Source organism: Culex pipiens, chromosome 1, assembly GCF_016801865.2.
Source record: "Culex pipiens pallens isolate TS chromosome 1, TS_CPP_V2, whole genome shotgun sequence".
Lineage (NCBI taxonomy): Eukaryota > Metazoa > Arthropoda > Insecta > Diptera > Culicidae > Culex > Culex pipiens.
The window spans coordinates 27,030,110-27,047,904 of record NC_068937.1 but is presented as its reverse complement, the minus strand read 5'-3'; the positions used below and the strand labels follow the sequence as shown (position 1 = coordinate 27,047,904).

The 17,795-nt window shown below is 37.3% G+C and overlaps 1 protein-coding gene across 1 annotated transcript; it reads left to right on the top strand.

Annotated features, from left to right (window-relative positions):
• The first annotated feature begins 7,174 nt into the window (after nucleotides 1-7,174).
• On the top strand, nucleotides 7,175-16,714 carry LOC120413346 (cleavage and polyadenylation specificity factor 73). The gene is made up of 4 exons (XM_039574124.2): nucleotides 7,175-7,398; nucleotides 7,463-8,916; nucleotides 16,003-16,454; nucleotides 16,514-16,714. The coding sequence occupies exons 1-4, from the start codon at nucleotides 7,328-7,330 to the stop codon at nucleotides 16,601-16,603; spliced, it is 2,067 nt and encodes a 688-aa protein (XP_039430058.1). The 5' UTR covers nucleotides 7,175-7,327; the 3' UTR covers nucleotides 16,604-16,714.
• Nucleotides 16,715-17,795: the final 1,081 nt, after the last annotated feature.

The following is a 17,795-nucleotide window of genomic DNA, read 5'->3' as shown; positions in this document are numbered from 1 at the left end:
ACCAAATTGAGAATCTGCCGGACTGGTACTATTAAGTTTGACAGAAAATGCGGAAAGAAAAAGTGGTTGCAGAGTGACAAAAAGTTTTTTTTTCAGTGACGTTTAACCTCACGTTCAAGACAAAAAGTCGTTGCACTCAGAAATAGAGTTGACTCGAGAGTTGATATGTTTGCGAAGCGTAGTTTCAGATAAGTCACCGCGAAAATTTGATTTATTTCCGAAACCACAATATGAATTTTTAGCATTTCTAGGTTCTAGATTCTTAGACATGAATCAACGCATATATAATTATAATTATAATTCGACGGTAACATTTTAAAAGGCATCATGTACATTTTGACACTTTCTGAGTTATTGCATATTCTGAAAGTACTCCTAATAAGCTACCTCTCCACCACCAAAAATGAGCAAAAGTTACTTCAGTAAAGTCCGTTTAATCATGATTTTAAATAAAGTAACATAAACAAAATCTCTGCCATCAGCTTTCCCTGTTTATATAGCCCTGTCAACCTGTCAAACAAAAGACTACATGAACCTCGTGACGAAAAAAAAGCAACATGAACAAAGCGCCATGTACATTCGGCGAAGAAAAACGAATCATAACAAAGCGCCCCCCTCAATGACAGCAGGGTGATATCGAAGTTGGTGATTTCAAAAGAAGTTATGTTTGTTTTTCTCAAACAAAATTACGGAAATAATGTTTTATTGAATATTATCCGCGCACCACCAAACCGAAGTGCGCATCTCTTCTGTTCCGCAAAAAATCTGTTGCGCCATACAAAAATTGAGTGGTTTGTCGTAAGCGTGTACATCAGCCCGTGGCGCAACAGGCTTTGACAGGTTGCGCTCGTATTTTGATTTTTGTCTGCTTTCACAATATGGATGATCAAGTATCAACAAAAGCAACGTTTTTCATCGTTTGTTATCATTAGAACATCTTATTTTGCTTTTATATAAAAATGGGAATTGAAAATGAATGCTCAACTTTCAAATGCGTTTTTCTCAAAACGCATGGTTTGTACACAGACAAACAGACGGGACACTCGAGTGCCGAACCATCGTCCTCCAAAAACGGTTAATTCAATTTCAATTTTGTTTCGGCATCCACTCACCCGGCGCTGATGGCGCTGCTGTCGTGACAGCTCGTCCGTCTTTTCTCAGTGTGTGTGATGCGTGTTTTTTTTTTTAAGTTGAGCGTGAGCACGTGTGAGGCAGCAAATGAAAACAAAAAATATTATGAAATTCAGAAATTCCAACGGTGATCCACTATCCAGACTTTGCGGGTCAAATTTGGGGAAGTTTCGGCCAGAGTCAGATGAGCGGCTGACTAGCGAGGGCATACCTTTTACCATACTATTAACCAGATAGACCTGCTCCACTGCCTGCCGAAGTCGAGGCTGCTGCTGAGGCGCCCGCTACTGTGGAGAAAGCCGGATCCTGTGGTGGAGTCATCTCCTTCGGAGCAACCTGCTTATCCTTCGTGGACTGCTGCTCAGATTGCTGCTGCTGGTCGTCCTTTTGGCATTTTGACGATATTGCGTCGATCGTGAGCGCCACTCTTCGCGACTTTTTTCGTCTCATTCGGCCCTTTTGGTTTTGTTGGCTGGCAACTTAATTGTACCGTGGACACGTTACCCGCAGATGTTTCCAAACGCCCACCGTGGGGATCAATTCCGTTAGTTTTGAATTGGATTTTCCTATTCCGGCGGCCACTACTGGTGTTTTCATGACCGGGATATCTTCTTAATGATGGTGTCAGGTGTAATGGTTCATGTTTTCGGTGGAGGAGGAATCATAGACGGAACATGCAAGCAACGGGGAGGACCAGTGGTGTGGTCTCTGTCATTGTGTTGTCTTGCATCGCTGCAGGTGCTGCCGCATGATTTGACTCATGAGGTTCTGCCATTGGAAACGGAACCGACCGTGTAACAGACCCACCGTCATTTTCGGCCGTCGGTCTTGATTTATTTATTTTGATTTTGTTACTGATGATCAGCAACAACAAAATTATTTCGAAACAGCTGTTGATGTTTACAATCGTTAAGGCTTGATTGTCTCACGCATACACTGACATGACACATGACAGTAATGGGTTTGTATTGGTGTGTTTGGGCTGCGCTTCGGCATAAGCTCACCAGGCAGCGCTGGCGTCGCCGTGATTTGGTGGTTTGATGAAGGACGATGGATTTCAAAAATAATTTGTATGGAGAGTCACGTCTGTTTGTCTGTGGTTTGTACATGATGCTTTTTGAAATGTTGGCGTCGATTTTCTTTATTTTACTTATTTCATAGACTAAATATATAAGGCTTTCTAGGCCCAGTGAAAAAAATATAATTTAATTCAAAAATGACGAACTCCTCGTCACAGTGTCCTGATGCAAACAATGATCGAGCTGTAGCTGTCACAGCCCTGCGAAGTATGTTGTCTGACATATCGGGCAGCCAGTCAAAAAAAAACTAGGTAGAAGTCGCCTGACAAAAAACTTTTGCTAGAAAGAGATAGGAAACCTGATGCAAACAAACGTCCAGCTGTCATGTAAACATACTTTGAATGTGTTGGTAAATTTGTGACTAGAAAGCCTTATATAGATACGCCACTCCGCTGTTGGGGCTGGCGACACTACCGCCACGCCAAAATTACACCTGGTGGCAATTCACAGGTACTAATCTACCCTTTGGGAACGTTTGAAAAAAATCCTCCTCAGTTTCAGTTCAATGCTCAGTGGGTATATCCAAGCAACTTTCGACCAGCAACTGCTGTTTCCAAGAAATGTCAAAACAAAGGCTTTTTCATTTTTCGTTTCCTTTGCTGTTAGTTTAGCATCCTTCGCAAATGTTTTATAAATTTGCTGGTTGTGCCGTTTCTACCATGCAGATTCTAGCGGCGTGAATGTTCCAGTCAATAGATCGAAAGTGTTGTGCTCTTCAAGAAAGCAGGTGAGGAAAAAAAATAACAAAAAAATCCTCCATCAAAAAGATTGTTTCGATTTTCACAGCTTCGTGAGATTCTGGAGAACTATGATGGTGAAAACGAACTCGGAAACGATGAAGCGGAAGTCTGTCTAGCCATCCATGGTGGATGGCAATCAACGTTCTGTCACACATCGGGACAAATCTAAGACCTCGACTTCTGAACAAGCAAGGGCACAAATGCTGCCCCGCCAAAGAAGCTTCTCCTGCCAAAGAAGCCCTGTGATTACCCAAATCATCTGGCACCGGTACAAAAAAACAGATTCCGGTGTTCAACTACAGGTTCGACGGCGAACCTGACCGGAAATGTTCGTCTTTTACATCTGATCTCGTAAAATAATCACAGACAACAGACGTAGCGACTAGAACAAAATAATTTGAAATTCGTGTGTAAAAACATGGCAGCCGCATCCTGCTAATCTACTAGCGCCATCTGTTAGCCTATTGCCACTCTCTAAAGCAGCCATGATGGTTTTCTGAGAAGGTTTGTTTGAAAATGCATCACCCAGAAATATTTAAAAAATATATTATTTCAATTTTTCGAAATAAATGTAAACAGGTAAAGATTATGTTTTTATGCTATAGTAAATCTACTTTAATTGTTAATTAACACGATTTACGAGCACATAGGTGTTTTTTTTCATGTATTTATCGATATCAAAAAAATAGTCTAGTTTGATGCTTTTATAAACACAGCAACCAAGGCCGCGCTTGAGGCTGTCAAATTCTTGCTGGTTGTGTTTATAAACAAAACCAACAGAGGAGAGCAAAAAGAAGGAGGAGACCCGAGGGCTTTTGTTAATTTGATTTGGTTAACCGCGGTGGATTTTCTTGAAATAATTCGAACTGTCAAAAATCCACCAAAGCATCTACCACATTGATCGCACAAAAATCTGTGGTAGAAAAGTATCCACCGGTAGATGCTTTGGTGGATTTTTGACAGTTCGAATTATTTCAAGAAAATCCACCGCGGTTAACCAAATCAAATTTACAAAAGCCCTCCGGTGGAAATCGGGAGGATGGGCAAGCGTTTCTTGGAGGAGAAAAGATCCGGAACCAGAAACGAAACAATCCGGAACTAATTCCGATAAATTCTGGAAGCCATCGGCGCCGTCAGCAAGAGCTATTATCACGGCCAACCCCGTAAACGTTTTGACCCCAAACGACCGCATTCCGAAGATTATCTCCGGAACCGACAAACCAGCTACCACGATCACTTCAACCCTCACCTCCAAGACACCAACCTCTTCAACGCCCTCAAAACCCACCCCACCTTCAAGTGCCGCCACTTCCGGCGAACCCTAATCGCCATACCAAAGGCCTGAATCTTGAATGTTCTCCCCGGTGCGTCAGTTTCCCCCATCGGATTTCCAGTGCAAGCGATCCTCAAACACCCCCACACCTTCCCCTTCCCATCCTCTTCCATGAGTGACACCAGGTTCAAGAAGCGTAGCCCCGTCATAGAGGTCATTTTGCGAATCATGCTGACAAGGAACACAATCGACAATCTGTCGGGGCTAAAATCGGTTCAGGAACCAGGTTGGCCACTTTGGTTGCCTCACATTTGTCAAGCAGCTGCAAGCGCGAGAGATTTGGTTGAAATCGACCGAAATCAACTTTTCATCCAGAACAAACGATTACAAACGTTGAAAACAAACAAAATGGAAAATGACAGTAGGCGGAAAGCGATATTTTGACAGCGGGCAATGTGTCAGGACAAAGCGACTGCAGCGCCACAAACGGATTGCCACAACTAAAAAAACTGTAGCAATGATTTACACAAGGGAAGAATCGATCCCAAACGTCTGTTGTCTGTGAAATAATGCATCTTGAAACTAAGTTTTGAATTGGTTCGAAACGATAGTAAATCGGCCTCATGTTCCAATACTGCTAGTAGTTGTGTGTAACACAATTGGTTTAAATGTATACTACGCAATGTAAAATTCTTGGGAATAAAATAAAAATCTAGTTTTTTTTATTATTCTTGTTTTTTTTCACATTACATAACTGAACTTTGTGCGACTTCTCTTTTATTTGGGCCTGAGGTACTCTGCCAGGAACGGGGCTGGCTTCATTCAAGTTGTTGGGGACACGACACATGGGGTGGGAACTGCTGTGGCGGCCTTGTCAATCGCCATTTTCGCTATCAACTCCTGGTCCTTTATATCGAACATCAACTTTTCAACGACGCGAATCCCATGAATTGGCGCAACCAGTTTGCTGCTGCAGACTTCACTGAAAAGAGAACACGATTTTATAAATTGTACAGATCAAATAGGAGAACCTTGTTGCTGTTCTTATTGTGGTTTTTGAAATAAATCGAAACAACAGCGCGAGTGCTTTTCATCTAGCGAAGCAATTTTCTGTTGATCTTTTCTGAGTGTATCTCAAATGTCACACGCAAAACCAAAACAAAATTTCGCCGCGGCACCAAACTGAAATGTCGCCAGTTGAGCTGCGAAAAGACTCGCGCCGCGACTTACACGGAGCACGGAATCGATCACAAGGATCTACCGGAAATCGTTCTGTGAGCGTGGATTCGATCAACCAGATGGACTTTTTCATGATGTCTAACTTGGAGAAGGCAATTACAGCGCTTTTGATTTTCAAATTGGTGGCTAGGCCTTCCCATAGGGACGTGGCGTTACATCGTGCTGCCACCTGGTTTTTTTAAGCGCAAGAGTGGAAAAGTGCTGAGTCATCGTCTAAAAATAGACGGCGTCCTATCTCGCCCAGCAAAATGAAGTCGATAAAGTAGTCGGTTTCGATGAGAAAAAGTGGAAAACGTGGTCTAAAAATAGCGACGCTATCCCCCTATTTTGACTCTAGAGCTTACTCAATCGGCACCCGCAATAACCCGTATCAGCAAAACTCTCCCTGTGGCGGGACACAATGGACCGGATTGAGGCCCTCGACAATGATGGCCACTTGTTTTTGTTTTATTCAGACGGAATCCATCCGCAATCAGCAACTTAACCAAGACTTTTTTCCATCCTGCGTCTTTTTCTGAAGCTGAAACCCGACTGACCTTCAAAAATTACCCCAATTGAAACAGTTCTAGTGGTAGCGGAACTAAAAACCAAGATTTAAAAAAATAATTTAATCTAAAGCGTTCAATTTACTCGGCAAATCAGAAAAAAATCAGCCACTTTTTTCTCAACATCTGAAGTCGTCAAAACAAAAAAGCAATCACACTGATTAAAAATCACCTAAACATGCTTGACAGATATTTCGCGACAGAAAATCGTCGCGAGAGTTAAACCTGCTCAATTCGGTTTAGTGCCGCGGCGACAATACCATTAACGGACCATCGGTTCCCGGCAGAGTCCCTGTTTACGCCTCTCGAAAATCGTTTGTTGCAACTTACTCACCGCCACAAACAGCGACCACCTCAGTTGGTATCATGGAAACCCTTTAAAACAAAGCAAGTTAGTGGCATTTTTTGATGTCAGGAAACATTAGGTCGAAAAGTGCAGAGTGCTACGATTTTGTTTAGCAATTTAGTACCTGTAACTTGACTGTGGTGGCTAAAGGGGTGTCGCCAACTGGATGTATGGCAAAATCCCGAAGTGAGACATCTAGGTAATTAATAATCTATGCTAATTTGCTAATAAATATCATAATTTCCAAATTTCCTTATTCCCTAATTTCCGAATTTCTTAGGTATAGCATTTCTAGCTTTTCCCAGTCACGAAATATTCTAGCAGAGCTGGTTCTGTCAGAATCCTGCTAGAACCATAGAACGTTTCTGCTAGAATGCTGTTAGAATATCCACCTCTGTTAGAACTCTGCTAGAATCCTGCTAGAACGCCGTGGCTGGGTTAGATTTCTAGGCATGAATCAACGCATAATTATTGATTTTGAAAAACGAGGACAAAAAACGGAAACGTGACGGAAACCCATATTTGCCCCCCGCGGAGGACTAGTTTCGTTGGCAAATTTGCTACCGCCTAGACCCAGTTTTTTTTTTTAAGGTGGCGTAGATATCTCTATTCCAAGCAGACTAAAATTTCAAAATATTCGCAAAAAAAATCTTCTCACAAAAATAAAACCTTCGGTCACCCTACCGAACCGTCACACTTTTGTTTTACTCACATCTTGAGCCCCTTCTCGCAACCGTGTAAGACTGTTTGTTTTGTTTTCCGACCGGCGACCGCCGCGGCTGTCATCCCTCGCGAAGAAGAAAACGACGACCAAAACAACACACGCACACGCGAGACTCAAGAGTTTGCATCCATTTTCTTCAGCATTCGCGTTTATCTAAAATAATTCATTTTTGTGGTGAAATTTGCAATTCTTTCACGGCGGAACTTTGTGAGGAAGCGGTAACTCGGTGAATGCATCAGTAACACCCACGATGGCCAGCAAACGCAAAGCGGACGGGCAGGTTCCGGCGGAGGAGAATGACCTACTTCTGATCCGGCCACTGTAGGTTGGAACCGGGTTTCCTGGTTTTTTGGGAGTTTTGATTGTGTGATATATTTTTTCGTAGGGGTGCCGGCCAGGAGGTGGGCCGCTCCTGCATCATGCTCGAGTTCAAGGGCAAAAAGATCATGCTGGACTGCGGCATCCACCCGGGACTGTCCGGGATGGACGCGCTGCCGTTTGTGGATCTGATCGAGGCGGACGAGGTCGATTTGCTGTTTATATCGCACTTTCATCTGGACCACTGCGGGGCGTTGCCGTGGTTCTTGCAGAAAACGAGCTTCAAGGGTCGCTGCTTTATGACCCACGCCACGAAGGCCATTTACCGGTGGATGTTGTCGGATTACATCAAGGTGAGCAACATCAGCACGGAGCAGATGCTGTACACGGAGGCGGACCTGGAGGCGAGCATGGAGAAGATCGAGACGATCAACTTCCACGAGGAGCGGGACGTGATGGGGGTGCGGTTCTGGGCGTACAACGCAGGGCACGTGCTGGGGGCGGCCATGTTCATGATTGAGATTGCCGGGGTGAAGATTCTTTACACGGGGGACTTTTCCCGCCAGGAGGATCGTCACTTGATGGCGGCGGAGATTCCGACGATGAAGCCGGACGTGCTGATCACGGAGTCAACGTACGGGACGCACATCCACGAGAAGCGCGAGGATCGCGAGAGTCGGTTCACCTCGCTGGTGCAGAAGATCGTCCAGCAGGGTGGCCGCTGTCTCATTCCGGTGTTTGCCCTGGGGCGAGCCCAAGAGCTGCTGCTCATTCTGGACGAGTACTGGAGCCAGAACCCCGAACTGCAGGAGATCCCCATCTACTACGCTTCTTCCCTCGCGAAGAAGTGCATGGCCGTCTACCAGACCTACATCAACGCCATGAACGACAAAATCCGCCGCCAGATCGCCGTCAACAACCCGTTCGTGTTCCGGCACATTTCCAACCTCAAAGGCATCGACCACTTCGAGGACATCGGCCCCTGCGTCGTAATGGCCTCCCCCGGTATGATGCAGAGTGGCCTCTCCCGCGAACTGTTCGAAACCTGGTGCTCCGACCCGAAAAACGGCGTCATCATCGCCGGTTACTGCGTCGAAGGAACGCTCGCCAAAACCGTCCTCTCCGAGCCCGAGGAAATCACCAGCATGTCCGGCCAAAAGCTCCGGCTCAACATGTCCGTCGACTACATCTCCTTCTCCGCCCACACCGACTACCAGCAAACGAGCGAGTTCATCCGCCTCCTGAAACCAACCCACGTCGTCCTCGTCCACGGCGAGCAGAACGAAATGAACCGCCTGAAGTCAGCGCTCCAACGCGAGTACGAAAACGACCCGAACGCGAACATTACGCTGCACAATCCGCGCAACACGCACGCCGTCGAGCTGTACTTCCGCGGTGAGAAGACGGCCAAGGTGATGGGCAATCTCGCAGTCAAGAGTCCCGAAGAGGGCCAGAAGCTGTCCGGGGTGCTGGTGAAGCGGGACTTTAAGTACCACCTGCTGGCGGCGTCCGATTTGTCGAGTGAGTAGACTTTTTTTTGTATTGTTTTATTTGACCATCCAAGAATAGCTTGCGAGTTTTCGTAACAATTTTTTTTTGTCAAGAAACGAATAAAAAAACAAGACGAAGTTTGACGGGTTTAGCTTGTGATCCATAAAATTAATGATAAACATAAATAACATTGTCAAAAGATTAAATTAATCCAATGTAGTCTACATTTCGAGTTTGATCTTTCCTCTTCAAAAATCTGCCCAAAAACTTCCAAAACTTTAAAAAATCAACTCAAGCATCACACAATTAAAAACTACGAAAAAAATCTTAATCCTTTATTTAAAACTTCATAAATTTAAAAATCTCCAGCATTAAAATTAAAGAATTAAAAAATTTGATTCTTCAAACATAAAAAAGACTTAAACGTCAAGATTCAAAATCTAAAATCTAAATCTCCTCCAAAATCCAAAAAATCTTGTAGTTTAAAATGTTCCTTGAAGCTTTTTTATTTATTTTATTATTTTTTTATGTATTAGATGTAAATTATTTAATCTCCTTCCCCTTGAAAAATTATTAAAAGAAAGTTAGTTTTAGATTCTATAAAATCAAACAATAATTTGGAATTCTGAATTTTATAAAAAAACAATAATTCTAATATTGTAAAATTTCGAAATTCAGCAATCTGAAGTTTCATTAAAAATTTAAAAGTTGAACTCTAAAAATCTAGAAATTTAGAATTTGTAAACTTTTCAATTTTATAATTTTGCTATCAAAGCTTTTTTTCAATTTTGGAGTTTTAAATGAAATACAAAATGTTCAAAGTTGACAATTGGATTCTAAAATTAGGCATAAATTTGTCATATTATTGTTCACAACGATAAAGCTTGTTTTTTCTGAGTACAATGACGCTTTGTACGACCGTTAAGGATTTAAAATGGATTCTTGTCAATTTATTTTTTTGCATTAAAATGAAAAAAGTGATATGAAATGGTTTTTAATCATGATTTTTACCGTTGTAAAAAAAATTAGGACCCTTTTTAAGAAATTCAATTTTTTCCAAATTAAGAATTTTGAATTTTAGGATTTTAGAACTTTGCAATTAATTTATTTTTAGTTTCAGAATTTTACTGTTTATGATTTTAAATAGTTTCGAAATTAAAAATTTCGCAATTTTAAAACTTTATTTTATTTTTGTAATTCGACGCCAACATTTCAAAAAGCATCATGTACAAACCATGCGTTTTGAGAAAAACGCATTTGAATGTTGAGCATCCATTTTCAATTACCATTTTTATATAAAAGCAAAATAAGATGTTCTAATGATAACAAACGATGAAAAACGTTGCTTTTGTTGGTACTTGATCATCCATATGCAATAAAACATTATTTCCGTAATTTTATTTGAGAAAAACAAACATAACTTCTTTTGAAATCACCAACGTCTATATCACCCTGCTGTCACTGAGGGGGGCGCTTTGTTATGATTTGTTTTTCTTCGCCAAATCTACATGGCGCTTTTTTCATGTTGCTTTTTTTTTCGTCACGAGGTTTATGTAGCCTTTTGTTTGACAAGTTGACAGGGCTATATAAACAGGGACTGCTGATGGCAGAGATTTTGTTTATGTTACTTTATTTAAAATCATGATTAAACAGACTTTACTGAAGTAACTTTTGCTCATTTTTGGTGGAGAGGTAGCTTATTAGAAGTACTTTCAGAATATACAATAACCCAGAAAGTGTCAAAATGTACATGATGTCTTTTGAAATGTTACCGTCGAATTATAAACTTGTAAAATTTTTAAATTCAAAAATTAAAAAATCTTAAATTGTAAATCTCAAAAGTTAAAAAAATCTAGAATTTCAAAATTAAAAAAAAATTAAATTGCAAAGTTTAAAAATCCTAGAATTCAAAATGATTGATTTTGAATTTTTTGAAATTGTCAACTTTAAAATTTTGAATTACAAAAACCCAAAAAAAAATTGCTTGCAAAATTTAAAAATTCTTGATCTAATCTAATCTAATTTAAGACAAACGCAGATCATATTACGCCCCAAGCACTTTTCTTGTCATTATTAATAATTGCAGTACATCCGTGCGCACCCGAAAATGCATTACACAAACTAAAGCGGCCAGCCCTACTGCGTTGTGTTTACCGCAGAGAGGATGCTATAAACGGATAACATTTCACAGAATCTGCATGGGAAGAAGGATGCGTGGACATACCGTACCAAACGCTCAGGTTCGAAAGTTAAACAATTCTTGAATTCAAAACCCAAAAAAAAAACTTAAATTGCAAAGATTAAACATCCTAAAATTCATAATTCATAGTTTAAAAAAAAAAAATACAAACTCCAAAATAAAAAAAAAAAAACTTTGATTGATGAATTCGAAAATTCGTAAGTTTACAAATTCTGAAATTCTAGGTTTCTAAAACCTAAACAATCTAAAAAAAAAACAAAATTGTAGAAAATTATTGATTTCTGAATTTCAGAAAATTAAAATTATACTTTTATTCTGAAATTCATAATTCCAATTTTAGTTTACTAATCGAACAATCTAAAAAAAACTTGACAGCGGAGAAGGATTTTGCTGAACCATTAAAATACAATACAAATTTTTTGAAGTTTCAAATAGCAATTAAAAAAGGTACAATTTTACACATTAGAACATTAGAATTTCAGAATTTTGGAATTTCGAATTTAACAATTCGATGCCCGTGTGCTCTCTTGTTCTATCTAGATAGGAATCCCAGCAAGCTTAGTACAAAAGAGCACACCGGCATCGAATTATTGAACTTTCGAATTTTGCAATGCATGATTTTTAAAATTTGGGATTATTAGAATTTTAGAATTAAAAAATGTTTGAAGTTGATACTTTTACAAATTTATAAATTTAAATTTTTCGAAATTTAGAGTTTTTTTTTATTTAGATTTTTAGGATTTAAGAATTTTTATTTTTTTAAATTTTTGTTATTTCAACTTTTTGATTTTTATTTTTTTAATTTTCAAAGTTTTAGAATTTTAGAGATTTTAAAGATTTTGGAGATTTCAGAGATTTTAGAGATGATTTTTAAAATTTGAGATTGTTAGAATTTTAGAATTAAAAAATGTTAGAAATTAATAACTTTTAAAATTCATTAAATTAAAATTTTCGAAAACTATAGTTTTTTTAAATTTAGGTTTTTAGGATTTTAGAATATTTTAATTTTAGATTTTTGCTCTTTTAAACTTTCTGATTTTTTTTAAATTTTCATAAAATTAGAATTTTGGAATTTTAGGATTTTAGAATAATAGAGATTTTAAAGATTTTGGAGATTTCAGAGATTTTAGAGATGATTTTGAAAATTTGAGATTGTTAGAATTTCAGAATTAAAAAATGTTAGAATTTGATACTCTTACAAATTTATAAGATTATTTTTTTCGAAATTTAGAATTTTTTTTATTTAGATTTTTAGGATTTAAGAATTTTTAGTTTTTTAGATTTTTGTTATTTTTAATTTTTTAATTTTAATTTTTTTTTAATTTTCAGAATTTTAGAATTTTAGAGATTCTAAAGATTTTGGAGATTTTAGAGATTTTAGTGATGATTTTTAAAATTTGAGATTGTTAGAATTTTAGAATTACAAAATGTTAGAAGTTAATAACTTTTGAATTGCATTAAATTAAAATTTTCGAAAACTATAGTTTTATTTTTAATTTAGGTTTTTAGGATTTTAGAATATTTTAATTTTAGATTTTTGCTCTTTTAAACTTTCTGATTTTTTTTAAATTTTCATAAAATTAGAATTTTGGAATTTTAGGATTTTAGAATAAAAGAGATTTTAAAGATTTTGGAGATTTCAGAGATTTTAGAGATGATTTTTAAAATTTGAGATTGTTAGAATTTCAGAATTAAAAAATGTTAGAATTTGATACTCTTACAAATTTATAAGATTATTTTTTTCGAAATTTAGAATTTTTTTTATTTAGATTTTTAGGATTTAAGAATTTTTAGTTTTTTAGATTTTTGTTATTTTTAATTTTTTAATTTTAATTTTTTTTTTAATTTTCAGAATTTTAGAATTTTAGAGATTCTAAAGATTTTGGAGATTTTAGAGATTTTAGTGATGATTTTTAAAATTTGAGATTGTTAGAATTTTAGAATTACAAAATGTTAGAAGTTAATAACTTTTGAATTGCATTAAATTAAAATTTTTGAAAACTATAGTTTTTTTTTAATTTAGGTTTTTAGGATTTTAGAATATTTTAATTTTAGATTTTTGCTCTTTTTAACTTTCTGATTTTTTTTAATTTTCATAAATTTAGAATTTTAAGATTTTAGAATTTTAGAGATTTTAAAGATTTTGGAGATTTCAGAGATTTTAGAGATGATTTTTAAAATTTGAGATTGTTAGAATTTCAGAATTAAAAAATGTTAGAATTTGATACTCTTACAAATTTATAAAATTATTTTTTTTTATTTAGATTTTTAGGATTTAAGAATATTTTTTTAGATTTTTGTTATTGTTTACTTTTTGATTTTTATTTTTTTTTAATTTTCAGATTTTTAGAATATTAGAGATTTTAAAGATTTTGGAGATTCCAGAGATTTTAGAGATGATTTTTAAAATTTGAGATTGTTAGAATTTTAGAATTGAAAAATGTTCGAAAGTAATAACTTTTGAAATTCATTAAATTAAAATTTTCGAAAACTATAGTTTTTTTTAAATTTAGGTTTTTAAGATTTTAGAATTTTTTAAATTTAGATTTTTGCTCTTTTTAATTTTCTGATTTTTTTTAAATTTTCATAAATTTAGAATTTTGGAATTTTTGGATTTTAGAATTTTAGAGATTTTAAAGATTTTGGAGATTTTAGAGATTTTAGAGATGATTTTTAAAATTTGAGATTGTTAGAATTTCAGAATTAAAAAATGTTAGAATTTTATACTCTTACAAATTTATAGAATTAAATTTTTCGAAATTTACAGATTTTTTTATTTAGATTTTTAGGATTTAAGAATTTTTATTTTTTTAGATTTTTGTTATATTTAACTTTTTGATTTTTTTTATTTTCAGAATTTTAGAAATTTTAAAGATTTTAAAGATTTTAGAGAGTTTAGAGATTTAAAAATGATTTTTTAAATTTGGGATTATAGAATTTCTAATTATCAGAAGTTGAAAATTTTTGAAATCCATAAATTTAAAATTTCCGAAATTTAGAGTTTTTTTCATTAAGATTTTTAAGATTTTAGAATATTCTATTTTTAGATGTTTGTTATTTTTAACTTTCTGGTTTTTGATTTTTTTTAAATAGTTTTTTGATTTTAGAATATCAGAATTTTGGAGAATTTGAAGATTTTAGAGATTGTGGAGAGTTTAGAGATTTTACAGATTTAAAAAATCTAAGAGATTTTAAAATATTTAGAACCAATGAAATTTTAAAATTCTGAAATTCAGCCCTAGAGTATTTCGAATTTTTGAATTTAAAAATTAAAAATTAGTTAAAAATTGATTTAGCTTAAAAAATCACAGAATTAAGATTTTTCAAATCTTTGAATTTTGGCATTATAAAATTTGTGTATAAGGCTTTCTAGCGTGTACATATTCGAAAGAAAGTGAGGTTAAATTTTGTCCGGCCAGCAAAATTAAATGGTGCGCTAGTGTGTGTACGCGAAACGTCATAAAACTCTTTTGGCCCAGTGAAAAAAAAAAAAAAAACAACAGTCACAGTGTCCTGATGCAAACAATAAAATATCGGGCGGTCAGTTAAAAAAAACAGCTAGAAGTTGCATGACCAAAACCTTAGCTAGAAAGAGATAGCAGATCTGATGCAAACAAAATCACAGCTGACATGTAATCATTCTTTGAATATGTTAGTAAATTTCTGACTGGAAAGCCTTAACAAGAAATTAAAAGTGTGAGTGTGTGCGTGCAACATGGAGTTAAACTTTCTGTGAAGTTGCTGTGAAGTTTTCCATGGCACTTCGAAAAGTTTGACTCCATGTTGCACGCACACACTCACACTTTTAATTTCTCGATACTTGTAAATAATTTATTTTTTTTAAATCACTTTTAAAACTTTTCGCAATACATTTTCATAAAATATCATGACTTTTTTTTTTGAAGAATTAATATTTTCCTGAAATGTTTCTTCAGTCCAGATTCGATTTTGGTAGGAAAAAGTTATTCAAAAAAAAATGGATTTTTATATTCATAACCTACAACTTTTCCCAAAATACCAAATCCATTAGAAATATTCCTTCCCGGCTCACTTTGCAGAAACTTTTTCTCTACAAAATCGTGACTCCTCTTGTTTAGCATGTTTGAAGGATTTTCAAAATCTATAATTTTGTGTTGTTTTTTGTTTTTTAATGGTCGACATTGCTGCTTTGTAGGCAAAAGGAAGAATAAAAACGTTACTTAATCCACCGTAAGGTGGTTGCTGCCTTCCTCCTAAAAGCCTTGCAACCACACACTACGAAAGCTTTGGCTAACGCTTACTTAGTAAAGACACTATACATATGAGTGCTGCCATCTAGGTATGATAAATTTAATGAACCATTTGAAAGCACTGCAGTGTTTGTGTGCGTGCACTGAGCGTAAAGTTCCGACAGCTATCCGCCGGAGCTTTCAAATTATGTAAATAATGACCCTTTTTAGTATCAACCAAAACAGTTTTTCGAACATATCTTTTAAAGTACTGCACCAAGCCGGATGAAATTTAAAAAAGACTTAAAGAACCTGAAGGCAAATCCAAAAACATAGATCCGGACAAAATCGGTCGAGCCAGTTCCGAGAAAAGTGAGTGAGAAAAAAAATTCTACGTCCATCCACACGCACAGACATTTGCTCAGAATTTGATTCTGAGTCGATATGTATACGTAAAGGTATATCTGGGAGGCTTATTTAAAAAGTTCAATTTTTGAGTGATTTTATAGCCTTGCCTCAGTGAGGTGAGGAAGGCAAAAAATAATCAAACGCTTGCTAATTAAAGTCCTTTTGATAGCATTACTGCTGGGAAGACATCGACAAGTGTCAAATTTAATTTACTACCCGCAATAAAAATCTAGCTTGATTATATTGTAATTAAAACAAGTATCGTTTCATGAACCTAACCTCAATCGCTCTCCCCCTCAGAATACACCGACATGAGCATGTCGGTGGTGACGCAGCGGCAGAGCATCCACTGGCAGGGTTCGATCGCGAGCCTGCGCATGCTGCTGGACCGGGTCGGCGGACCGGGAACCGTCGCCACGGACGCCCCCGATGCCGGCGAGAAGCGCTTCCGGGTGTTTGACTGCGTGGACGTGTCGTTCGACGGCAAGATCGTCATCATGGAGTGGCAGGCGACGCCCGTCAACGACATGTACGCGGACACGGTGCTGGCCAGTCTGCTGCAGTCGGAGCTGAGCGGCAGCATGGTGAAGGGGGCGACGGCGAGCAAGCCCGACCGGATGCACTTTAAGGAGTGCCTCATCGAGACGCTGCAGGACATGTTCGGGGCGAACTCGGTGCCGAAGCTGTTCAAGGGGGACAGTTTGAGCGTGACCGTGCACGGCAAGCAGGTGGACATCAATTTGACCACATTGGTAAGAATCTTTTCGTGATGTTTGTCGTGATTTGTACTGAAAAGTATTTTAATTTGCAGGAAGTAACGTGCGATCAGGACGAGGGGCTCTACCAGACGGTGAAAACAACGGTCAACAAGTTGCACCAGAACTTAGTACAAGTATCCTAAAAGGATCGGGCGCAAATTTGCCTCTTGAGGAATATCCGAGTTACACCATTCTTACACAACACTACACATTATTCAATAAACAATAAAATGAGACTATGTTCTTTAAATATGTGTGGATTGTTTCTTTATTACTCCGAATGGTCCCTCTGCGTATAGAATTGAAATGTTATGTAAATACATGATCCTTTGACCAGAGAACATCACAGTCGAAATAGGAAAGGAGCGTGCCAATGTGGAATGAGAATTAAATTCTGACTGTAGAAGGTATTGTTTTGATTCGCTGTAGTCGTATCTGATAATATTCGCTTCGCTTGGAGACGGGGATTTTAGCGGATTGCAGACTGGATTTTGCCATGTTAAAAAAAAGAACCTGAAAAAAACAACATAAAGTCTAAATATCCACAGTGGATGAAAAAATAAATTAAACAAATAAAAATTAATTTCTAAGTTTTCCTGACAGCCGTCCATTGCCGGTCGTTTCCATCTCTACCGCGCACCAGGGACAAGGAAAAGGATTTGAAAGACGAGAAGTGTTGAAGCTCCACTTTTTTAAAGGGACAAGGGAGAATCTCCACGGTTTCCCCAAATAAATTTCTGATGCTGCCGACCAGGGTTGCCATACACTTAGATTTTTTTAACCGTACTTCATTGTTGACCTGGCTGTTCCCGTTTGAGTTATGTGAAATCAGTTATTTTAGTCCAACATAGCTGTTGCAACCTTCTGCTGCAACCTTCCATCGGATGAGGAAGTAAAATGTCGGTCCCGGCCTTGGTTGTTAGGCCGTTAAGTCATTCCAGGTGTAGGAGTTGTCTCCATGCCATAAGTACAAACAACACACCAAACCAAGCCTGCTCCGGTGGAATCGCTGGCGGCGGTTGGACTCGCAATCCAAAGGTCGTCAGTTCAAACACTGGGGTGGAAGGTTCCTTGGAGTAGAAAGAGGTTTGGGTGCTCTCCCCATTCAAGCCTTCGGACTCCTAGGTTCGAGAAGAAACTTGCAATAGAGACCACAAAAGACCCGGGGGTCGTTAATGTGGATGGTTTGATTGTTTTTTGAGCTGTTGTCGAGAAAAGTCTTATTTTGCTTTAGTTGAATGAAAAACGATTCATTCTTAGGCAGCAGGCTGTGGAAAGATTGAAATCTCAGAATAAATATAGGTACCGTGTAGACCAACGTTTCAGAATGGCTTA

Bases quoted from the DNA above. Each gene is read 5' to 3' on its own strand.
- LOC120413346 (XM_039574124.2), top strand. From the start codon at position 7,328: ATGGCCAGCAAACGCAAAGCGGACGGGCAGGTTCCGGCGGAGGAGAAT. The intron at 8,917-16,002 runs GTGAGTAGACTT...TCTCCCCCTCAG, and splicing joins GGCGGCGTCCGATTTGTCGA to AATACACCGACATGAGCATG. The intron at 16,455-16,513 runs GTAAGAATCTTT...TTTAATTTGCAG, and splicing joins ACATCAATTTGACCACATTG to GAAGTAACGTGCGATCAGGA.